The sequence below is a fragment of the Pelobates fuscus genome, chromosome 3, assembly GCF_036172605.1.
Source record: "Pelobates fuscus isolate aPelFus1 chromosome 3, aPelFus1.pri, whole genome shotgun sequence".
Taxonomy (NCBI): domain Eukaryota; kingdom Metazoa; phylum Chordata; class Amphibia; order Anura; family Pelobatidae; genus Pelobates; species Pelobates fuscus.
In genome coordinates, this window is record NC_086319.1 from 57,903,622 (window position 1) to 57,929,808 (window position 26,187).

A 26,187-nucleotide genomic window follows, 5' to 3' on the forward strand; every position below is an offset into this window, starting at 1 on the left:
ATGATTTTCACTTTTTTTTTCTTGCTGAGCAGCCATGTTGGGTAGACTCTACAACTGCTGCTCAATCTAACTTGCCTTCTGCTCGGTGTGAAACTTCGTTAGGCTGAGTCGCAGTTGGTCAGCTAACATTAGAGTCTACCCCAACATGGCTGCTCAGCCAAATAAAAAGGTAATATATATATAATATAATTTAAGAGAAGTAGAGTTAAGTTTCATCAAATGTTGTAAGCTTTTCAAAAATGAGAAGTGAAAATGTTAAATTTGAATATTTTTATTTAGTCAAGAATATCTGCATATAGTGCAGAACAATCTTTTTTGTTATATAACAGGAACATACACTGCTTGGCTCAGGATTTCCCCCACCCTCTTCTCCATTTTCCTTCCCACGTTTCTTTCTATTAATTGGTTAACATTAGTCATTTGCATTTTCATGTATTGATAACGTGTGAATGTTGTCAATGTTCAGAACTTCAATGACTACTGTCGTTATCTTGTTTGTGTTTTTTTTTTTACGTTAGTGAGAAAGTCCCTTATGAGGACACTGGAAACTTTGAATGAAATGTGATTTACAAAACAAATTACCTGGCTCAGTTCCTCCAGATTAGCAAACAGTCGTGCAGATTCCACATCCATTAGGTGATCATGACTCTGCAGGTATTTAAGAGTGTTCAAAAACACCTACAATATTAAAAAAAAAACAATTCAAACTGGTTAGCCATTTTATTGCATTTATTGCATTAATATATGCAATAGTGCATGGCATGCTGTAATGCATTGCTTTCCATGTTTGCAAAAGAACTGGGTCTATTGCATAGGGCTGTCTTATCGTTTAGTTATTTAGCCTGTGTCTTGTCATTGGAATTCTATTTCCCCTCCTGGAATCCTATTGACCAAGTCTTGTTCTTTATTTCTAACTTGTTTTGTTCCGTATTCCTGCCTTTGTTGTTTCTCTTTGGAACTGGTATAATTTGCCCTTAATGTACATGTTTTTGATTCCTCCACCTATGTTCGGTGTCTGTGACTTATGTTTTGTTTGTTTCTGCGGTTCAAGCAGGGGCGTATTAGCCGCGAGGCAAACAAGGCATTTGCCTTGGGCGGCATTTTTCAGGGGGCGGCAAAAAAAGCCACCCCCAAATGCCCAGGGCAAATGCCTTGGGTGGGGGTGGCGTGGGCGGGAGGGGGGCGCCTGAGTTTTGTCCTGCCTAGGGCAGCACAAAACCAGGATACACCACTGGGTTCAAGCATAGACAGCTTCCCACTCCTTGTCTAGATAATGCCTTATAGTGGTTATAGTGCTTGGAGTGCCCCTTTAAAATCTTCTTTGCAATTGTCTACACTGCCTAAAGCAAAAATGGCTTTCTACGCTCTACTCTACTGACACAAGGAATGAGTGTCTCGCATGGAGGAGTTATGATGTCTTGAAGAGCTTACTGCAAGAAAGTTATGTCCAAGGACACTGACCATTGGACTCATTGGAAACTTTAAACTTATTCAGATGATTTCCAGTCCCATCTAATATAATATTCTCCATCTCTTATGGTTTACATAGTTATTCTATTCCTACTTATTTAATTATTCCCTTTTTACATTGTATGTGTTTATTGTTTTAAGTTTTGAATTAAAAAAAAAAATGTGAGACTTAAAAGTTAACCATACCATTTTGAGAACAAGCAGATGATCTAAAAAGTAGGTACACTCTGATGTAAAGAGTTCCCAGACAGATTCCTGAAATCTTCGGACTGTATGGCACTGGTTATCCCTTCTAACCAGAGCCCTCATGCTTACGAATTCAGTCCAGGTTTTATCCTAGAATTAAAAAAGATTCAAATACAGTCACACATGTTCCAGCACAACCTTGTTTACTGCTTCTGAAAACCTTGATTATAAAACAATGAATTACTTTGCATTAAATATTCAGATATTTTTCTCGCCATCCTGAAATGTCACCTAATATGAGCAGATCCTGCAGCCCTATTCTGCCCAAACATGAAATGGTACAAACAAATAAACAACTAACTAAAATATATAAGCATACTATAGTAACCAATATAAGGGAAAGAAACAGAATTTATAGTTTTTTAATCAAAGTTTTGTGCATTTTTTTGTCATTTTGGGGTGCAATTTATAAAAAGGGATACTCTAGGTATTAAAACAACTTTAATGAATCAGTTTTGGTGTATAGATCACGCACCAGTAGTCTCACTGCTCAAACCTCTGCTATTTAGGAGTTAAATCACATTTGTTTCTGTTTATGCAGACCTAGGCAGGAGTGATTCACGCTGCCTGCATGAAAAAAAATGGTTTCATTTCCAATGAGATGTTACAGCACAGTGTGTTCACTTTACACATTCCTACCTCCTGATCTGCTAATTGACTTTTAATCACACAGGAAGCTGCTGCGGGTTCTAGCAGGCTATTAGTATTAGAAGGGAAGCTTAAAAAAATGACTTTTTCAGGAAGTATGAAGGGACACTATGTGAGTCACAGCCAGGAGAGGTGTGACTAGGGCTGCATAAAAATAAAAGTGATTTAACTCCTAAAGTGCAGATAATTAAGTAGTGAGACTGCAGGAACATGATCTATATACCAAAACTACTTTATTAAACTTGATTTTTGGTGTTCAGAATGGCCCTTTAAATCTGGGGGTGGGGGGGTTGTATGTTGCTTCTTTTACAGCCTAACGTCATTTCTAAACATATTCCTTGTTTTTTGGAGATTCATCAGATTTATCAATCTTTCTGTCACCTTTAAGAGAGATCTTTGTTCCGCCCTTTCTAAATTTGTCAATGCTTTCACTTGCTGTATGACCATATACTCAGCACTACTCATTCATCAAGCCAGGTATTAACCGCTGAAAAATGTATTGTTTTTTTGCACACCATTATGATTAACCTCCTAAGACTCCTTGCAAACAGAGTAAAAAACTCAACAAGCATGCATGTTTCTACCATAATGTAGTTTATGTATGTCTGCACGATATAGATGAGGTCGCTAGCATATATTTGTACTGAATGATGTAAATTAAAATGCTTCTTACCTCTATGCTGAGCTTCTTTATTTGATTTTTATCTTTTAGATTTTTTTTTTTTATTGCATCATAAGTGACCTTCACAGTTTAGGTAACCTTTTAGTACTATGTGGGTCAATTCTAATGATTCATTCTTACACAATAGTCTTTAAAAGTTGAAATAAATTGTGGTGAGTGATACAACTCTTTATGTTATCCCACGTTATGTTATCTGCGTAATGGCACAGTGAAAGTATAATAACAACAATGTTGAAATCTAAGCGTATAGGGGCTTTTACTGCCGTACAACTCATTACTTGTATTGAAATTCCACGGTAGAGTTCTGGGGAACAAGTGGCTTACACAGCATATACAGGCAGTGTAAAGAAATTCAGAATTAGTCATGTTTTTTTTTTGTTTTTTTTTTATGCATAACTGCTAGAAGTATTTGTTTCTGCACTATACCTTCAAACTGTAGAACTCGTATTCACTAAAATCAGGAATCTTGACAGACGACAAACAGTTCTCCAAATCAGACATTTGCTTCTGTTTTCCTCTAAATTGCTGAGATTATTTGGAGATAAGAACAATTAAAAACACTTATATATACACAATTCGGAAGTACTGAAGGACCTAAGATACTATTTTATAGATTTTACTATGACATTTGTATTAAATGCCACTCTTACATACAAAAGTTCTCATTTACATAAACCGGGAAAAATACTTAAATGCAATGTGTAGCCATACCATTGTAAAGGCACACATTTAGCTATGTATATATTATATTATCAATAAAGGAACACTCTGGCCTAGGACTGAATTGCATTTTTTTTTTTTTTTTTAATTCTTTATTTTTTATTCGTGCATGGAGTAACAGTAAAGCGTACAGCGCCACAACAGCTGCTGCAAGCGGTTTGTCATCATTTCAACATGTGGCTTGTTATACAGCACGATTTTTATATTTTAGAACATGAAAATAACAAGATGTAGGCAGTTGCATAAAAATACCAAACGTGGTAAACCTGCGATTTAAATTATGAAACACTCTGAATTATTATGTCAAGGCAGTAAGACACGATAGGGTTACAGGCTTGCTTCGGTAGACACATGTGCCCCTTCTAAATATGTGAACGTACGCTGTCTCACCTATGAGGCAGAAGAATATACAGATAGCTTGACTTTTTTTTTTTTTTATAAGATAAACCAGCTCAGCCGAGTATAAGATATCAGCGTACTAATATAGCAGGGACATTTCCGTGGTAGCATATACGGTCAAAATCATCATTAGATATTACATGAGACTTCGCCCCTATAGTGCTTTGAATATAAGATATCAGAAGACCTTGCACTTTTTATAAGAGTAAAAACAAACAGGCTAAGTGCATGAGCAATCGATAAAAACAAACAGTGTTAGGGTAAAGCATGCTTAGTTAGTCTAATAGTAGAGTACGACTATTTATATAGCAGACTGGTCATTTTCAGTATGGGTTGCATGAGAAGTGTGAGATTAGATATATCAGTAGTTAAACAAGCTTGTCATATTGTCATATAGCAGTAACTTTTGGTCCTAAAGTACCCTGTCTGCAGTTAATGATACAGTGAAACATTAATGGTAGTATACGTTAAGTTGGTAATAGGCTTATCTGAGCATGAGAACTAATGGCAAGCTGCCCCCAGGAGGCTTCAAGCAGGTTGCTTGGTTAAATAGGAGGTAAGTAAGATAATTGGGTAAGTGCCCGGTAGGTGAGAGGGCGTCAGCCAGAAAATGGGCACTGGGGCGTAGGCTGTATGTGTGGGTAGCAGCCAGGGTTATGGGGAATAAGTCCACAGTCACCCGATGCCAGCAATTGGCAGTTCAGAGGGCAGGAGAATACAAAAATACTTCAGGCTCTGGGATCCAGGTGAGAGCCGGCAGCTCTGGTCAGAGACCGGGAGTAGGGCTCTCCACGATGTCTCCGGCTTGTTGCTAGGTCCAGGCTTGGCCTGCGAGCTCCGTGCTGCAGTCGCTGCGGGTGAGTTCTGCCTCTTACGTCTACGCCTTTGTGGGACTCTCACTACCGGTGCTATCGTGGATACCCGGTGGAGCCTTGCTTTCTGGCTCACTAGCCCAGTCGGTGCTTGATATAGTTGAGGTCCAGGTGTTCCACGCAGAGGTTTCAGCCGTTTACGCTGGAATTCAGGAACTGACCTCTGCCTGTGTTGCCTTGAAGGTAGGTGACATCTGACTTTCTCTTTCCCGACTGGACGCCAACGCCTTTTTCGGATCGGCCGGATAGCTGCGGCCCAGACCCTCCGCTTATTTGCGGGCTTTGGGACCCGAGGTGTATAGGTAGGTAGCGTTGGAGGCACAGCAGCGCACATCCGGGCAGCCAACTTCTCCCAAAACAGTTGGAAAGTCTTATTTATTTTGCCGAGCACATCCGACTCCTCAATACATGGCTCCGAGAAGCTCACAGCCGCCGCCATTTTGTATGTCGCTTAGTATTTTGGGCTCGTGTATCGGGGTTGTGCCTCAGCAGCAGGGCTACAGCTCCGCTAAAGACAGGCAGGTCAGGCTCAAATGCTTGCGCCAAGATAACCCCCACTGGCAGGGGGGAGGGGGGACCTTTCCAGTAGAGTGATCAGCGGGGAGATCGGACGCTTCTCCCACATCCGCACCCACAGGTAGGCCGCAACACCGCTTCGGGTTCAGGCTGCTTGCCACGCTGCAAAAACACTTCAAAGAAAGGCAGAGTCGTTTGTAGGGTGTCCCCAACTTGTAGATTGTCTGGTTTTCTGTGGCAAAACCTCGATTTGTACGTGTTAAGCAGGTTTCTTAGACAGAGCTCTCTCTGCATGCGGCCATTCAGCTTGGCAGCCAGGCCCCGCCTGAATTGCATTTTTAATGCACTGAATAAACTGATCAGCCACAACATTAAAACCACCTGCCTAATATCATGTAGGTCCCCCTCATTCTGCCAAAACAGCTCTGATGCATCAAAGGAATGGACTCCACAAATCCTCTGAACATGTCCTGTGGTATCGGGCACTAAGACATTGGCAGCAGATCCTTTAAGTCCTGCAAGTTGTGAGGTAAGGCCTCCATGAATTGTGTTTGTTGTTCCAGCACATCCCACAAATGCTCAATTGGATTGAGATCTTGGGAATTTGAAGGACAAGACAACACCTTGAACTCTTTGTCATGTTTTTCAATTCATTCCTAATTTTTTTTTTCACTGTGGCAGGGTGCATTATCCTACTAAAAGAGGCCACTGCCATCAGGGAACACCATGAGAAGGTGTACATGGTCTGCCACAACCTCTAGGTATGTAGTACGTGTCAGAGTAACATCCACATGAATGCCAGAACCAAAGGTTTCCGAGCAGAACATTGCCCAGAGCATAACACTGCCTCCACCGGCCTGCCTTCTTCCCGTATGGCATCCTGCTGTCATCTCTTCCCTAGATAAACAACTCACAACCACCCGGCCATCCACCTGATCTAAAAGAAAATGTGATTCATCAGACCAGGCAATCTTCTTCGCTCACTCATGGTCTAGTGCTGATGCTCCCGTCCCCATTGAAGGCACTTTCAGTGGTGGTCAGGGGTCATCTTGGGCACTCGGTCTTTTCCTATGCAACCCCATACGCAACAAATTGAGATGCACTGTGTGTTCTGACACTTTTGTTTCATGGCCAGCATTAAGTTTTTCAGCAATTTGAGTGACAATAACTCTTCTGTGTGATCAAACTAGACGGGCTAGTCTTCGCTCCCCATGTGCATCAGTAAGTCTTGGATTGTCCTTCCTTGCATTACTTTTGGTAGGCACTAACCATTGCATATTGGGAACACCCCACAAGACTTGCAGGTTTGAAGATGCTCTGACCCGGTTGTCAAAGTCACTCAGATCTTTTCACTTGTCTATTTCTTCTGCTTCCAACACATGTAATTCAAGAACGGACTGTTCACTTGCTGCCTAGTATATCTCATCCTTTGGCAGTTATCATTGTAACAATATAATCAATGTTATTCACTTCACCTGTCAATGGTTTTAATGTTGTGGTTGAGCAGCGTAGATAAAGAAGTATAAAACAAACTGTCTCTCTCTGTTTATGTCTCTCTCTCTCGCGCTCTCTTACTTTTAGATTGTAATCTCATTTGGGCAGGCCCCTCTTCAACTACCGTTCCCTTATGTCAAATATATTTTGTTAGAATGAATCGTTTGCTATGTTTCACCTGTTGTACAGTGATTCTGAACATGTTGGCGCTGTATAAATATTTGTATTTATAATTATTTTGTTACACTGGGTACTTTCAAATTCAATATTGTAGTTAAATACTGTAAATTTGAGACATGTTCAATTTTAATATCCATTCGTTTATTCATTCTCTTAGATTCCAAAGTGAAAATAAATACAATTGCCTAAAAAAAAAAAATAGAAAATCGTGCTTATCCTAAGTGATTGCTAATTAGTAAATAGTGTACTCACAGATCCCTTCTTGGAAAAAGGCCACTTTGATTTCTTGATATCTGTCAATGAACAAAATTGAAATCCTGTTAGAACCTTTCAAACTACAATATCTTCTGATTAAGATGAAATATATTCCTTCCTGTAATTTTTCTCAATTTTTTTTTGCTGCATTGTAAAATCTACGTCAAGAATTCCTGGCCCTGGCAACATGTTGTTCCATTTATTTAATATATATCTCCCCTCCAGAAAAACTAAAAGTTCTCCCTTCTCCTGATTGGCTGACACACACATAGCAAGTTACAAACGCTACACATGCAGTCACATATACCAATGCACACCCAAACATTAACACACACATACTGTGCATACACAGTACATAATTACATAGTTACACAGTAGCACGGACTGAAAACAAGATTCATTCATTATATCCATCCTTTAGTTCATCACGTTCTTCCTGTACAATGTTACAAATAGTAACACAAATTACATACATAACTGCTGGCAGTATACAAGTTGTGGACAAAAAGCTTCCAATACGTGGTAGCGTCTAGGGTCAGAAAAATGCTAAACACATTATTGGCTGCAAAACACACACGTCACTATTCACCAAACACAAAATTGAAAACTGAATTTAAAAATTTAGCCTAAAAGCTAAACTGTTACTATAGCTGTGTTGCAGAATTTTTTTTTCATATCCTCTATTTCAAACATATTATGCAATTATTTTTTTTTAAATTCACTGGAATTCTGTGTTTAGTATGTAAACCCCACAGTATGTACAGTAAATTTGTAACTCATTTCCCGTTAGAAGAAATATACTGTTAAAATGATTTGTCACTGGTATTCTTCCGGCTCAATGGATAAAACCTCAAATGTAACCAATTATTAGTTGACTTTGCAGTGTCTTTCAGAGATTTTTTTATAGAAAATTGCATGGATCATGACAAAACAAATATTTACCTTCCTCGTTCACCCTTTTCTGCTAGCCCATTCTTGCACAACTTCTACTGCACGTCATTAATTTTGCAATAAAAGCAAGACTTAAGCCTCTTTACTCTTCCTGCTGCTTTGATGATTTGCTATATCTATTTTCTATTTTGGAAACTGTAGTAGGGCAGATAAAACTATTTAAAGGGACTTTGTAATACAAAAAGCACTACAGTTTGTTGAGGTGGTTTTGGTGCCAATAGCCCCATTGTGCCATTCGCTAAGGAGCCAATAGCTTAAGTTCTAAAAGGAACAATCTATTATTGCTTCTGAAGAGTGGGAGTCTTACCGTGGGAGAGTGCAACACACACACAAATGTGCTGCAGTGGTTATGGTTGTTAAAGTGCACCTTTAATAGATTTGTTTAAAAAGCTTGACTCTCGATGGCTTAAACTCTAACCAGGAGCAAATCAAGATTTACTCTTTACACTGTTCACAGGCTTTATTGTTAATGATGCAAAGCAGGGGAAGGTTTTGTGTCATATTTTGAATAATATCTATAAACGTTTCCAAATTCTAAGGTTAGGGCTACATCAATAATAATGCAGAATTTTAGATATATTTAACAAAAGAGGAGATTTATCAAAGTGTTGTTTTCTGAAAAATGGGGCAAAGTACTAAACGTAGGACAATCACCATGGAAACCAGCAGGTACAGTACATTTCTCTTTTAAATCGTTGCACCACTTTTCAGAACGTGACACTATGATAAATCTCAGGCATAGACTTGGAATTAGGGTTAGGACAAGGTGCAAGACAAATGTAAAGGTCAAAGTTAAAGTTTGGGTTGGAGCCTGGTTTGAACTGTTTGGGTTGGACTGTGGTATAAAGGAAAGTAATAATGCTAAAAGTGAAATCCTACATTTGATATCTTTAAAGAGTTACTACAATCAAAAAACAGTGTTTTACAATAACACTGGTCTTGATTAGAGTAATCCTTAATGAAATGGTCATGGAACCATTTAATAAACTAACTTTAAAGGAACAGTATAGGGTCAGGAACACAAACATGTATTCCTGACCCTATAGTGTTAAAATTACCATCTAGTCCCCATGGCCATCCTTGCCTCCATAAATATAGTAAAATCTTACTTGTATGCAAGTCTGCAACTGCTGGCTCTGCCCCTGTCTGCCTCTGTACTGTCTGCTGACATCATCAGAAGTGGTGGTCTGAGCCAATCACAATGCTTATCCTTAGGATTTGCTGAGACTGTCAAGGAAGCAGATCAGGGGCAGAGGCAGCACAAGTCAAACACAACCCTGGCCAATCAGCATCTCCTCAGAGAGATGAATTGAATAAATGCATCTCTATGAGGAAAGTACAATGTCTGCATACAGAGGGTAGAGACACATTTTCTCTGAAAAGACGGTGTTTACAACAAAAAGCCTAACGGGAATTATTCTACTCACCTGAACAAATGCAATAAGCTGTAGTTTTTCTGGTGACTATAGTGTCCCTTTAATTTTATGTGTTTGGGATAGATCAATAATGATAACAAATATTTATTTTTTGGCAATGTGCACATATATGACAGTACCAAAACAATGTCAATAAATCACCCAAGGTCGGACTAGGCATGAGTAAAATATCTGTTGGTTTGGCTAACGTTAAGGCCTAGCCCACTAGGTTTTGTAGAGCCCTCCACAATAATTCCTATATGAAGTAATTTCCATATCAGAATATGATGATGATCCTCATTTTTACCTGTGTTTGGAAACAAGGATGTATGATACATGTAATCCGAGGCTCCATCAGACACCAGAAGGTCCCCCGGAAACACCTCCAGCCCAGGTAAGCTGAGAACCACAGAACTGCGTCTTCGTTCGTAGCTCCTTCAAAACAATAAAGAAAACACTTGTGACATTTATGAAATAGCAACACGAGTTTAGGATAAAACAAGGACCTGTCATGTTAGACGTAGGATGTTTGTCCATGTAGCTGCTCAGATTATAAGCATTGAATAGATAAAGGAGAAAGTGGAAAAAAAAGATGGTAAAATATAATTAATTTTACTGACACAATGTATCAATGTATATTGCTTAGCATCCATACTCCTTGATCCCCTCTGACCTCTGTTTGGAAACGCTGTGAAATAAACAGTATTGTGTAATTTGTTTTCTTAGCAGGTTGAAGTGGAGTGCCTGCATACTGTAGGCTCTTAGATAAGAAAGTTCCCGGTAGAGCCATCAATACAACAATGACTGACAGTCATCCTTTCAGATATAGTGAATCCTTTCGGACATAGTGAATCCTTTCGGACATAGTGAATCCTTTCGGACATAGTGGCCATTTTGTGTGCACTAAGCAAGACAGTAGAAACAAGAGACTTTAAATGAGACTTACTATTACTAAACTTACTAAACATTGTCCTACTGACCCCCTGGAGTCCCATTCCCTCATGAGAAGGGACTGAAAAGTGAATTTTTGGCCAGGCCTCCATTAATTGTTCTTAACCACAGAACTTGTCAAAGAAAAAAATCGAGGGGCACTTTTCCAAAGCTGGCATCAAGCTTAACAAATTTATTTAGAACTGTTTCTGGCAATAGGAGGCTTTGTTTAGTCATTTATTTACCCCTAGCAGCTAAAGACTGCTTAGGACTAAATACATTTTAAATGTGTACCTAACTAGGGCAAATACAACATCTGTTGAGAAATGCAAATGTTTCCTAACCAGCAAAGACCTTACTAAGAAATGGCAATGTTTAAATTCATCTAAGAACACCCCAGTGGTTGTCAGACTAACAGCCACTAGAGAATCTTCCTTGTGAAGACCTTTGCTAATTGAAGCATGATAAAGCAGAACTCAGCCAGTGCTTCCCAAAGGCTTCTCTACGAGAGGTACTGGACTGGCAGAGTGTAGTGATCGCAATGTCTTGGGTTCGCAATGCTTCGCTATGAAAAGTGTTGGATTGGACCAATATCATTTGTTATGATGATCTCAGAAGCTGAGGAGCCCCTGATTGGAAACTGTTCTGCTGTTGTATTACATGTAAGTTTAATGGCTTTTATTATTTTGTCTTTTTTGATTTTAGAAGGTGAGGGCTGAATCTACAGCATAGGAATACCCTAAGATTTAAAATAAATATATTTTTAACATTAAAGTGCTCTTTTAATGAGCAGCATCACATAGAATATTCAGAGAAAACTTTTTATTGCTTTTATAATGCGTTCAAACGGGCTCTCAGTGCCTTATGGTTTTTAAGCATGAAATACAGGCGTTCTTTATAATATTTATATAAAAAATTTATAATGTTTTTTTAATTCCACCTCCACCCTAAGATATGGAAATATTCTCTGAGAGTGATTTCCAGGTCTCATACCAATCATGCCAAGTATGTGAAAGATTTGAGCAAAGTCTCCCGTGTGGAATTAGTGTTGCACTTAAAGAATGAAACTTGCCGAGTTAAATCTTCGCTGATTGACATCTTTAATTAATTTTAAATGCAGGTTGTTGAAAGCATGAATGAAAATGCTTACTTGACATAATTTGACATAATAGTCTCGATGAATGTGGGCTATTGTGTATCTCTGTTTAAGCGAAAAGAAAAAGAAATAAAAGAAAACGGAAACATAAAAAGAAAAATTGTATATTCCTTCGCATTGGTTATGATGCCAGGAGTGCCTAGGCCCAGTTCCCAGGAATGGGACAAACCATTACATAACGGGCCCCGATGCTCCCACGTGGTCCAGTGATGCACTTCCTGCTTCTGTATATCTGAAAAGTCGGTATCCACGATGGCCAACATTCATTGGCTGAGAACGTCAGCAGACCGCTCTTGGCCAATGACTGACATTCTGTGCAAATAACGATTAGCCAGCCCTCTGAACTCTGTTTATGGGCGAGCTGATGATAACCCTACGATGCTTTCAGGTGTGGAATTGCACAGATTCCAGGCACGATGGCTATTTCATGGTGCTTGGATAAACCCTTTAAGTAGATTATATCTGCAATTGGAAACTTGAGTAAACATCTGCTAGGAGACAGAGATGACCAGAGGCTTGGGGCAAATCCTGCTGTTTAATATTTATTGTAAACAAAAATTGGGAAGGACTAAATTAACATTTTTCTAATTTCCCAACCTATAGCCTCAAATGATTTGGTAGACAATATGACTCACATCATGGAGTGAGAGATTAGAAAAATAAAATCTGGCTCCCATATTGCTTAACGAGCAGCCCTCGCTCTTGTATTTTTTTCGTTGAGTGCCAAAGGTTACTGCAACTTTTTCTCAACCCAAATTACAGCTGATTAACAGTAATAATAGTAATAACAAGTCGTTTTCACTAACGCTTCAAACAAGAGAACTGGCGATGGAAATGCCTGAAGCATCTTCTGTTGGAAATTCCTTTCTAAATAGCATTTGCCTCCAGCTACCTTAGTAAATAAGCTTGTAATGGAGGTAACTTTCCCCCTTAGGGCAGGTCCGAGGAATAAATTATGAAATCCTGTTTGTAACTGGGGCTGAAATGTCAGAGCACGTATGTAGATCAGGGAGATCCTTTAAGAAACTAATTAGTTCTAATAATAGATACAGCACTTTGAGATGTTTAGATATTTATGAAGAAAAGCCATAGAATATTCTACGAAAAAACTTTTGTTTTCTAAGAGATTGCATGTCTGCATTTTGTGATCACAAGTCAATATTTCAATGGTAAATGGACTCACCAGGGCATTTATGTACTAAATAGTAAAATGCTAAATTCTGATTGGCTAAACACACAGAGGGGGTTATTTATTAAATAGTTAATTGTGTGAATTGAAAAACAAATATGAAAAGTTTTAGACTGAAATGAATGTAAGGAACCATTTAGAATACAGTATTGGATGATGGATGGATTCATTGATACATTCATTGATTAGACTCCTGCAACTATCAATGCAATATGCTGCCCGGAGTCCTTTTCCCTTTATAATGACACAATATGAAGAACGCATACACTTCTACCATTATGACTTTTTCTGCACACTTACAAATCTTCATTCTGCCAGGAAGGGCTTGCCAGGAAGGAAGTGTTGCCGGGCAGAATATGAAATTCATATAGAAGAATATGGAATGTGCTCCTAATTTGAAATCAATTAGTTAAAGGGACACTCCGAAGCACCAGGAATACTACAGCTCACAGTAGTGGTTACGGTGTCAAGGTGCCCCTTCTCATTGTAAGTCATTTTAGAAGAGTTTGACTTCTTGCCTGGATTCTAGTTCCTTGCCTCCACTACTGATGACGGGGAGACGGAAGCTCATAAGCAGAAGCTTCTGTTAGGGCTAGCTCATTGGCTGCCAGAGAGCAACTGCGGAACTTCTGGATATCTATCATCATTAACGGAGGTGGAGAGCGGTGTTCTGTCGATCCCAGGTGAGAGGTGAAACCATTCTACTTACAATGGGGGGAGCCTTCGGGACACGATTGGCACCATAACCACTACAATGAGGATTGTACCATTATCAATATTAGGAATCGCAAAGTGACTACTGTAATTAGTTAATTGATTTGCCTGGATCATATGAATTCCACAGAACATTACAGCCCTGACTGACACTATAAAGAATTCAAAAGAATCCCCCCAAAAAACAACTTTTAATCCGTCCAGTGCAAACACTGATTTGGGAACCCTAGCCACCGGCTGCGATATTCTCCCGCATTCTTCCAATAATACAGGGTTCGTGCAATCATTCTCACAAACCAAATACTATTTGACGCACCCAAGTTAATAGTTTGACGCCAGATAATAATTATTTTATGAGTCCTTTATTAATTATAGTAATACAGCCTAGGTTTTATTTCTTTCCAAGACTTCTGACCTACAACTTCACAAAGAACTTCATGAGAGCTCCCGATTAAACAAGATAATGAGAACAATAGGTGGACAAAGGTTTCAGGATGGCTTTTGAAGACGTACAATCAGTTCCATGGATAAACAAGAGGTGTGCATATGTTGAAACCTGTTATGTCTAGTGAAGGAATGTTACGAAACATAAAACAATCACAAAATGGATCAAGCACAATCAGCTGAGTGCATACATTGAGATAAACTAACTGCAGCCTGACGCATTGTCTATTCTTTCATTTCATTTAAACAGTTACCCTGAGCACCATAACAACTTATGCTCAAGTACTCTGTTTCTGCACACAGTGACTTGTAGCATCAGAGATTAACAAAAATCAATGCCACTACAAGATGGCCCCCTCTCCCATTGACCTCAGAGGAGTTTATACTTCGTCCATTAAAGGCAGACCATGCTGGGTTCGTTTTGTAGATCACACCGGAGCAAGATCTGCACCTGTGACAAACTCACAAAATAGCTGACATCAATTGCCATTTTTCCATTATAATCGTTTTATTGCTTTTTCAAATAAAAACTGAAAAAAAAAGTTAATTAGTGGAATTAAGTACAGTACGTTAGAATTTTGAAAGGTATATGATGAGAAGACCATTATTAAGACAACTGAATGCAGGATTATGGTTGCCATGGTGACACATAACATAAGCAATTGAACTTGACTTCACTTAAAACTAATGTATCATGCATTATACCTTTTCTAAACGTATCACACTCAGCTTGCTTAGGAAGATCTGGCTCTGCATTAGTAGTGAAGACAGGGCTCATTCAACACAGGTTTGACTACTTACAGTAAGAAGGGGGGGAGGGGGATTCCTGGCACCATAACCACCACAGTGAGGCACAGTTGTTATGGTGTTTGAAGTGTACCTTTAAAGTCAAGTATCTTTTCTGTTCGGCTAATTTAGCCTTAAATTACAAATTCACTTTGAATCCCCAAAAATTATGTTGAAGCCAACTAAAATGCAGATGTACACAGAAACAACAGAGTCCTATGTCAATATATTAAGAAATTATTTTTTTCTCATGACTTTATAATGGGCACGAGAATTATGTAACTTATTGGATGACTGCACTGAAATACCTTAACAAAGAAAGTCTCACACCCAAGAGCTAGTATAAACACATTTTTGGCAGGTTCAATAGCAAGCAGTGTAGCAAATCATGAACAGGTGTTATTTTGAGATAAGTATTACCATCTCTGTCACCATCCTTTAACTAAAAGTGTCGATCCATACGTACCGTGACTGGCGAAACTGTTTCATCTATAAGAAAGAAAAATAAATACATGTATGTAATAATGGGAGATATTAAAAGTTTCAATTAAATAGGCATATTGATGAGCATAGTATTAAGTTAAAAAAATACACCAATCAATCAAGTACGCATAATATTTAAAGGAATACTCCAAGTATGCTCCAGTGGTTATGGTGCAAGGAGTGTCTGGGTGCCATTCAGGTGTAATTCATCAAGCCAGGAGCCTGCGGTTGCATACGTTGGCTCTCATCTAATCAGCACAGTCCTGATTGACTATTATTGATGACTATGCTTAGTTGAGTAGAGGCATCTGGGATTCAGCAGGATAAGACCAGATGGGGTACAGGCACCTGGGAGACTGAAATGGATTGACAAACTACACTGGTATGTCCCCAGGGCACATCTAGCACCATAACCAGTACAATATGCTGTATTGGTCTGGTGCTTTGAGTGTTCCTTTAATAGATCACATATCTTTCTTTAGCTAGACATACAAAATGTGTGTTTTTCTAATGTAATGTTTGCGTTTCGTACAGCAATAAGTTAGGGGTATTAATCTAAAATATCCTTCTTTTCGAGAAAATCAAATAACTATTTTTAACAAGATAAGCTATGATTATATGAAATAAAACTTACTAAACTTTTATGGAAACTAATATACACAGAAAATATATAGAACGACTCTGGAAAAGAGAGATGAATTTCACCTAAAGAAAGCAAATGTTGTAAAGCAAAGTTAGCGGCAGAGATACATTTCCTGAACGTCTCTGCTGGTATCTGACTATTAGCACTTCTGAGCTTCTTGGCGAAAGGTTCTCCCATTTCCTATGTTGGAATTGGTCCGAATGTTCTTTTCATTTGACACATTGGGTTATGACTCCACCCCATGCCACCCCTTTTCCCCGGCATATGGGCATCAGAGGAACTAAACTATGAAGGGTGAGCAGGTGAAAGTTTAATTTTGCTAAGTTGGGCATGGGAGGTACTTTGTGTGGGTGCAGTTTGTGTTGTTGGGGATTTAGAGCATGACAAGGGGCAGTGATTTTGTCCATAGTCTAAGGTAGCACAATGTTTGCACTAGGCTTGGGTTCATTGGTGATCCATCATTCCAACACCTATATTGTTGTCTTGGGAAGAATTAGTCAAGTGATATTGTTTAAAGTCTTTACTGGGATTAGCTTCACAATTTATTATGAATCGTTACCAGGCATTACATTTATAATAACCCCCTAAATACCTAGCAATCATAATTTACTGCTAAAAATTTGCATTTTATATTAAAGGCCTATTAAAGTCACCCAGACCATTTCATAGCAATAAAATGGTCTGGGTACATTGGCCTTCTCATGTTAACCTTACAATGCAAAACACTGCAGTTCCATGAAAGCTGCAATATTTACATTGCAGGATTAAACACACCTTAGTGGCTCCCTTCCAGTACAAGTCGGTCATGTGACGTGCACGTGCATGTGCTCGAGTCACCGTACATACACATCTGGTTCCCAATGCTTCCCTATTCAGAGCATTGGTTCGGTCCATCGCCAAGTCTCCTTGATGGCATTTCAGGATGTGGAAAGGGGAGCAGGCTCTGGAAAAAGGTGAGTTAACAGCTTTTGTTAAAAAAAATATATATATTTTTTTACAGCATATTTGAGGGAGGGACAATATAGCGATAGGAATACAGGTTTGTATCTCTAACACTATTGTGTTCCTTTAGTGACTATAAGGAATTACATTCTCATTCCATAGCTACAGTTATCAGATGTGCATTTCTGTATTCTATAATACTGTTGTGAATGCCAAACTGTAATGATTTTTTCTATTTAGTAAGTGGCGTAAAAATTTGCGCTGCTGCTAAACTTAACTTTGTTTAAAATACTGTGATATTTATTTACTCAGTTACAGGTTGACATCTTTTTGGATGGATCTTTTTTCCTGGTGTAATCCGTTCAGTTATAAATAATGAAAACGAATTTAAAGATTTCATGCTGGGGTCTGTTAGACCCCAGCATATAACGATAGACTCACCGTAACATCAACAATTTCAGTACTGCAGCAGAGTATAGTGCGATGTGCTACTCTCCAATAAAGTTAAATTGAAATGAATAAATCAATACATATTGGTGTTTGTGAGATATCAGCATGAAATTAGAGAGCCAATCATCTATCTATATAATAAGTGAATATTTAAATAAAACGTAATTAAATATTAATAAAATATAACTTAAATATTAATAAAAAGGGTTTAATTGACTCCAATAATACCAGGAGAGGTTCAATGTATAGTTTCCTATCTTCCTCCTGTCTGGTGGAGTGCAATAGGTTAACAGATTAAGGAGATGGACAGTTTCCTGGGTCCAAAGGGTAAAAATGGCCAGAAAATACCGTTCTCCAGTCATGTGTCCATATTAACCCATTTCCTCCCACCGACAGAACACTCCCTTTTACTGAGGTCCAATGAACTCTACACTTTTTTAAATCTAGTGATTTAATTCTTAACCAATGAGGAGACTGGTGTATTGAGTTATATCTGCTGTCGCACTGAAAGGATTCGTTATATCTACGCCACTTCCCGAGTTAAAGCCTACTCCTGGTCTCACTACACATTATCCCAAAAAAGTGCTTTATATTAACCAGTAAATAAATCACTACACAAAAACTACTATAAATCGCTAATGGTCTGATTCAGCCAGCTGGTTAGTAAATCGTAGAAATAGTAAATAACTGCGTCAAAGCTTTTAAGGAATTCTCATGGAGAGGTCGCCCTCTGGTCAGTTAGTAGATTGTAAATTTGATGTAATTTAGCATTGTGTCAGGCTTTAGGAAATGGACATGTTACCACATGTGTGGGAATCAGTCAGCGAGAGACATGGGGAGATCAGGAGATCTTGGGAATAAGCTACACTTGGCCATGTTTATAATAGAAGATACTTTTAAACTAAGCTCATTAATCTGTTGCTAGATGCCAATATTGTTTTTTTTTTTTTTTTAATAACTGCCAATTAACTTAGCGAGAACAGAACAGCAGTGTTGTTTCTAAATTGCTGTCCCATCAACAACCACAAACTGACATCACCAAGCAGGTAATCCAGTCAGCAGTTACCAGCCGGGTGGTTGCTAAGTAGACTATCCTCTCTGATAGTCACTGATTAAGAAGTTACACATGGAGATGGCGGGCCCATACAAACTAACTTCCATTTTTTACACAAAAAATACCTCACAAAGTTTATAATTAAAGGGACACTGACGTCATTCAGACCACTTCATTTCAGTAAAGTGGTCTTAGTGCAGTGGTCCTGTAGTTATGTTTTTTTTAATTCCTGTATTTAACCCTGCAATGTAAAAATTTGCAGTTTGGTGAAAACTGCAATATCTAAATTGCTGAGTAAACATACCTCAAGTGGCTGTCTTCCTGACAATCACTAGAGGTGCTTCCTCTACAACCAATTAAAAAAAGACCAATTAAAACGTGGTCACATGAGGCTGCAGCCTGCAGCTCATATTAAAATATAGAATACGATGCTTTCCAATGAGAAACATTTGGATGTGCGTATAACGGTTGCCGCACATGCACATCACTCTCCTATGCTACCCATTGGCCACGACAGAAAGTTTGATAACGTCACTGGATCAGCCCAGTCCTGTATTGGAGGAGGCGTGGGTGGCAGCGCAAAGGGAGTAAGGAAGTCCAGGTGCTGGGGAAAAGGTTCCTACTGGAAAGGGGGGAAAGGGGGTGATTGTGAGGGTAACTAATTCAAATCTACAATTAGGACACGGTTTGCTGTTTGTTTTCAAACACTTACTGCAAATCATACCAGCTACTTACATGCACACTTTGGTTTCTGAATTTACTACCCTCTGAAACATTACCCTTGATCTGTGGGGGAGGAATTAGGGCCTTCTGGTTCTGTGCCTCGGTTGTGTGAATGGGCACTATAGTGCAAAAGGACACTAGTCAAATCTGTTTGTTTTGCCTTTCTCTACTTACAGAGCAAACTGTCATCACATTTTCACTTCTCATTGTTTAAAGTTTATTACAGTTAATGAAACTTGCAGATTTTTTAAAATGATTTATATTGATTTTTGTTGTGAAAATTTCACCTTTTTTTTTTTATTAAGTTTCATTAAATGTAATGAACTGTTCCAAAGTTAGAATTGAAAATTTGATGACAATTATCCTTATATATGGCAAAGGTGAGGGTGGGTGCAACATTTTAGGTGGGTGAGGAGGTTGTAAACAATTTGTTCTTTAAGAAAAAAAATATATAAATAATATATACTGGTTTTCCCACAGCTATGCTGGTGTACATTCCATATTTTGATATTTAGTAAATAACCCTATTAGCTGAAGTGTTTGGCAGCAGTGGTGCATTTGACCTTTAACCCTCTATCATCTACACTTGTTAGGACATAGTCCAGTTCAGAGCCATGGCCTGGAGTAAAGATTATTGACTGACATTACAATGGACAGAATAAAGAACATTGATGTACCACAGATATCTTTAACATTCCACATTCCGCATACACTTGCACAATGTGTATTTGTCCTGGAGGAAAAAGGACCATTCTGCTAAAAGCATATTTAAGGATGGGTGTATACATAAGTTTTTGGAGATATTTTCTTTGTTGACATCTACTAAGACCAAGTTCATATCCCCAAAGCATCTATATGGCTTTATGTATTTAAGGATGAAACAATTTTGTGAATGTATTTTGATAAACATGTAAACATCAGTATCACTTATGATATATGTCATTATTGACTTAACCTACCTGATGACAGCTGTTCACATTTTCAGGGTCAGATGGGTCTTCTGGTGGCAAAGTATCAGTACTCTCCTTCTCTGAGGTCATTTGCAAATTTTCATTTTCTGTTTGTTTGGTTTTTGAAACCTGTTCATCTGAAGGAATTTCACTGACATATTCAGCTTGATTTTGGGGAACACTGGATACATTGTTCACAGAACTAGATAATAATGGGCTGTCACAAGAAGGTGGTGTGATAGAGTCTGGGTATTTAGAACTCCATGGTGGAGTTTCACAAACATCTCCTGGAGAACCTTCCAACTCACATTGCTCTTTGTGAGTCGGGAACTTGGAGACATCGAAAATATCTTGCAATGGCGTAAAATAGCCAGGTGTGCTTTTCCTTAGCCTCCTTAGAGTTGGACTCGTAGAAATCCTGGCAGGAGCTAACCTGTCAAATTGGAAAGGAGTAATATAATTTCCTTCTTCTTCATTTGGAGGAACTGTTACAACAAGGTGGTGAATTTTTTGTGATTTTCTACGGATAATTTCTGTTTTAGGATTCAGCATGTCCGAAGTGATCTCAATGTCTTTTATGTCTGAATTTTCACAAGATATGTGGAGCTGAATTGGTGATTCAACAATTTCAAACATTTTTGGACTAGTGTCCTTCATTGGGTTCTCTGGAGGTTTGATGGACTCATTATCCATCACGGGAAATATAATATGAACTGGCTCCAGCATTTTCCAGACATCTGTCAGGCCTGTGGGTTCCTGGTGGGAGAGAAATACATTAATATCTAGTACTGATCACTTCCCTTCAACAAAATTATACTCAAACATGGACTCAAAAACAATTAGCTGACACTCAGCCAATGAGACAGCCCTGTATAGCAGGGCTTAGCTCAGTGTACCTAATGGAGGTTTCTTGTAGGATCTTCCAAAAGCAGGAAAGGTGGCTGTGGCCGTCTGCAGAACCCAGATAAGTTGTCAAACCATTCTTAAATGGTTTAACTAATTACTCAGGGATGGGGGCAGGGTACTCCTGGCACCATAACCACTATAACAGCATTTTAATAACATGTAAGGAGAATCACTCATATATATTAATATGGTGGTGCAGAAATTACCAACAGTTATATGGGATGCATGAAGGAATGGTGGGTGCACTCCAATCAAAAAAAGTATAGATCTATTAAACTGCATGAAATGTCTATCTGGCATAAAAACTGTGGGGTTTTGTAACGTTATAGCTATAAAATGAAGAAGCACACGCTCTAATGGTATGTTTGCATGTTTGTATTTATCAATTTAGAGTCAGGGTTGGCAGTAGAATCTCATCTGCTGCAAAATTAACTTTTTCATGATGCTATGCCACAGTCTCATGACTGGTAAAGCAACATAGGAGTTGAGGTTCTGTAAGAGTTGGGTATCCATACATGTGTAAGGTGTCCATGTGTGTTTGGAGTGTCTTAATAAATCATTCAAAAGAACAGTCCAAGCACCATAACCACTACAGCATTCTGTCCTAGTGAAGAGTCAAACTGGTTGACGCTCTCAGCCAATTAGTTAGCCCAGCAGTGCAGAGCTTAGCTCAGGAGAGCCTACAGGGGACCAGGGTAAGAGGTCTAAACTGTATAAAAAGGATTTGACACCTTACGATATAAGGCATCAGGGCCTGATGTAGTGGTTATGGTGCTTGGAGTGTTTCTGTATATGGACCAACTGTGCTGTGGACATGAAAATTAGTTTTCACTTTCATATTATCTGCTAAAATTAGGCTGATTCACCTGTACTGAATTGCTTGTGCATTGTAAAACACAATAAAATTAGACTGAGTATATAAGGGTTTGAGAAGGAATGGAATAATAGACTATTGTTGCACTGATCAGTATAGAGATACAGCTCCATAGGGGCCAGGTGTTGCAGCATCCCCCAGCTTTTCTTGCCATAAAAAAAAATCAAATCTGTTAGTTTAGAGAAAATTTTTGATGTGCGATTCTCCCTAAAGAATAAACATTAGCTTAACTTAGGGTATTCACCAAAGTGAGAATTGTCAGGAATTCAAAGTAAATTCACAGTGGTTTCAAACTTGTCAAACTGGTAAAATTCTTCAAGTCATCTGTACTCGAAATACCCCGGTAGGAATTGTGCCTGTTTTTTGCTTTAGTTTTCCTCCTTCGGTACACAAGCCATGTGCGTACTGTATGCAATGTGAAAGTCACATTGTTAAAACACATTATGATTATTACGTATAAATAGTCTGCCACTTGTAATGAACATTTAATTTCGTTCGTTGCCATCACACTTATTGTAATTAATTTTGGCATTTAACGCACGCACGCACACACACCCAAAGCTCTCAGCCATGCCCTATCCAAACATGTGAAAGAATCACTGATCATTTATTGCGTGACAAAGTCAAACTGAATAAACAAAAAAACCTGTGCAAAGCAAACAAGAACAAACACATTCTTATTGGCTGATTTGCCGACAGGATGCGTGTTCATGAAGCATAAAGGTAAGGAATTCACAACCACCTCTTGTATTAATAGAAATGTGCAGGAAACCTCAACATAATCAAATAACAACTATTCACACTTTCATCATGCTGCTATTACATGTTCCCATTATAAGCACATTCCTGAAAGACTCCGACATTCCTACTGCAATATTTATCATTTAGGACCTATATATGGTTATAGAGCATCTCCCTGTCTCTGTCTCCCCAGCTCCTCCCGGGCATGTGGGTAATTAGAGGGGCTGAATTAAGACCAGCAGGCACAAATACCAGATGATACTTGAGATAATTATCTCCTTCGATCTCAAGCAGGCCAGAACGTGTAATTTCAATGGACATATCACGATGTCCATGCACAGTGCATGATGGTACACTGTATGTTACAAAGCGTAATTCACTGTGCAGTGGGGAACTCCCTCATCTCAGTGTAGCCCAGAGACATAAAACAATTTTTCCAGCAGTGGGAGTAACATTCTCAGGAAGCAGTTCTTCTTTTGATAATTATATGCTGGGAGAATGGCTGAAACAATGCAATTCTCTCTCATTACCTCCAAAGAGGAGTATAGTTTCATGAACATGCATCCGGTCTGTAAACGTAGGTTTTGGAACAAGGACTAAATTATGATATAAAAATACATAATTCTAAAAGAAGCATGTTGGGAAATGTCACCTTTTTTATCTGTAATATAAAGGAGAGACAGTGTTTATTGATTAAGTTAAACACAGTCCCCTTGGGAAGCCTTATCAGGAAGAGTAGGGGTTATCGTCTCCATCAAGTTAGAGAATTCCTTTAGTTATAATGTCTAATCACATGCTTTTTACATCATAGAGTGTTGAAACCTACAAAGAGATACAGATACAAAGTTCACCATTCTCTGTAAATATAATTGTTCCACAGATCAGAGTAACCTGGCTTTACTCAGTGTTAATCTCCAAAGAATGACGATTTTCATGTTTTACCATTAGTGTCCCTTTAACTACTGGAAACTGATCAAAATTGCAAATTGTATTTAAATGTTTGAGTAATAACTCTGTGCTAAATTACATAATCCAGGTATCCAGTTTAATACAAATGAGGAGAGCTGGGTTGATCAAAAGAAAATAGCGTTTAAAATATTTACATTAAATTACATGGTGTAACATGGGATAGGTTTGTACTGGTATCTTGTAAACCATTACGCAACTAATTTAATATAAGTTATATTAATTAGCATAATAAATACACTACAACAATTAATTATTAAAACATAATAACGTTCTGTAAAGATCATACACATGAAATAATAAAATGTACGGTTTATTATTATTATTATTATTATTATTATTATAATTATTGCGATTTATATAGCGCCAACAGATTCCGTAGCGCTTTACAATATTATTAGAGGGGGGATTTGACTATAAATAGGACAATTACAAGAAAACTCACAGAAACGAAGGGTTGAAGAGGGCCCTGCTCAAACGAGCTTACAGTCTATAGGAGGTGGGGTATAAAACACATTAGGACAGGGAATAGAAGTCAACAAAGGTGGGAGTGAAGCAGAGCTTGTGAGGTAGAGGTTAGTCTGGGAGGCCATGGGCTTTCCTAAAGAAATGAGTTTTAAGGCACTTCTTAAATGATTGAAGACTAGGGGAGAGTCTGATGGCGGTAGGCAGGCTAATCCATAGGAAAGGATCCACCCGCGAGAAGTCCTGCAAGTGTGAGTTGGCCGTACGGGTACGAGCAGCGGAGGTCACAGGCAGAGCGGAGAGGCCGAGAAGGGGCACACCTATGAATTTGTGAGGAGATTTAAGAGGGGCTAAGATTATTCAGTGCTTTATAGGTATGGGTTAGCACTTTGAATTGACTCCTATAGTATACAGGAAGCCAATGTAAGGACTGACAGAGGGGTGAGATGTGAGAGGACCGACTAGAGAGGAAAATCAGTCTGGAGGCAGCATTCATCACAGACTGTAGTGGGGCAATACGGCTATTGGGAAGACCAATTAGGAGAGAGTTACAATAGTCCATATGAGAGATTACTAGAGCATGGACAAGCTCTTTAGTAGCATCTTGTGTAAGAAAGGGGCGGATGCTGGCGATATTTTTGAGGTGAAATTGGCATGAATTGACAACAGACTGGATGTGCAGCTCAAAGGTGAGGCCAGAATCAAAAGTAACAACAAGACAATGTGCTTGTAAGGATGGGCTAATATGGGTACCACCAATCTGAAGGGAGAGCGAGAGAGGAGGATTAATATTAGGAGGAGGAAAGAAGTTCTGTTTTGGAAAGATTCAGTTTCAGAAAGCGGGAGGACATCAACCAGAGATAGAAGAAAGGCAAGCAGTGACACGTTGCAGGGCGGCAGGGGAGAGGTCTGGGGAGGAGAGATATATATGGGTGTCATCAGCGTACAGGTGGTATTGGAATCCAAAAGAGGTAATAAGCTTGCCAAGAGAGGCAGTATAAAGGGAAAATAGAAGGGGACCAAGGACAGAGCCTTAAGGGACTCCAACTGAGACAGGACCAGGGGAGGAGGTATCATTAGAAAAGAAGACGCTGAATGAGCTTTGGGAGAGATAGGAGGAAAACCAAGAGAGGACAGAGTCACAGAGACCGGGTTTATTCACTACAGCAGTATTTGTCGAGTGTTTGTAAATTTTATGCTAAAACAGCCAAACTGGCTTACAATTTGCAATTTCCTGGTTATCTCTTGATGATCCCAACTTTAGTAAAACTCGCTGGTGGTAAAAGAGGAAATATGTGAAGGAGAAAAAAAATATTTTGCATCAGTCTAGCAAACTAGTCCCTAGTCTAGGGATACGTCTAAAGCAAGCTTCCTGTCTCGCTACTTGCCCACCATGTAATCTACGTGTGTATTTATTACAAACCCTTTTTTTAAAAATTTTGCATTTAACTTCTAAATTCCTTTGTATAATGTATCTTCCATTCTAAACAATGCATCACATCATACGTAAAATGATGCAGGTGGAAGATTTTAACGTCTGTCGGCATTGTACATTGTGAGATGACGACAGACGTTTTTTATGCATAGAATTGACATTGGCAGCCTGAAGTTCGGGTGTGCGCTGGGGGTGTACCTAACCCTCAACACACGTAAATAACGCACTGGATGCGCAGTGTTTCAAGCAGAAACACTTCACATACTGACTCCTACAACCATGACCACTTCAAATCACTGAAGTGGTCATGGTGGTTGGAGTGAACCTTTAAAATAGTGTAGATGGATGTACAAATATGGTTGTACATTAGGTAATTTCAACCTAATCTTATATAACATATTTATCCTGTTATATTATAAAGTGCATGTTATTATTGAGGTATAAAGTACCCCTCTGTGCAGCTAACCCTTTCATCCTGAGAGTTCGAT

The 26,187-nt window shown here is 38.7% G+C and overlaps 1 protein-coding gene across 2 annotated transcripts in view; it reads right to left on the minus strand.

Moving 5' to 3' along the window:
- The window catches only part of PLEKHG7 (pleckstrin homology and RhoGEF domain containing G7), a 51,611-nt gene that overhangs the window by 19,796 nt on the left and 5,628 nt on the right, over positions 1–26,187 (minus strand). For both annotated transcript variants that reach the window (XM_063445157.1, XM_063445156.1), the window contains exons 2-8: positions 20,322–21,068; positions 15,534–15,556; positions 10,156–10,283; positions 7,480–7,520; positions 3,473–3,571; positions 1,657–1,806; positions 583–678 (exon numbers count right to left, since the gene is read on the minus strand). In XM_063445157.1, the coding sequence (XP_063301227.1) occupies positions 583–678; positions 1,657–1,806; positions 3,473–3,571; positions 7,480–7,520; positions 10,156–10,283; positions 15,534–15,556; positions 20,322–21,038 (1,254 nt within the window). In that variant the 5' untranslated portion in view covers positions 21,039–21,068. The remainder of the gene's footprint in view (positions 1–582; positions 679–1,656; positions 1,807–3,472; positions 3,572–7,479; positions 7,521–10,155; positions 10,284–15,533; positions 15,557–20,321; positions 21,069–26,187) is intronic.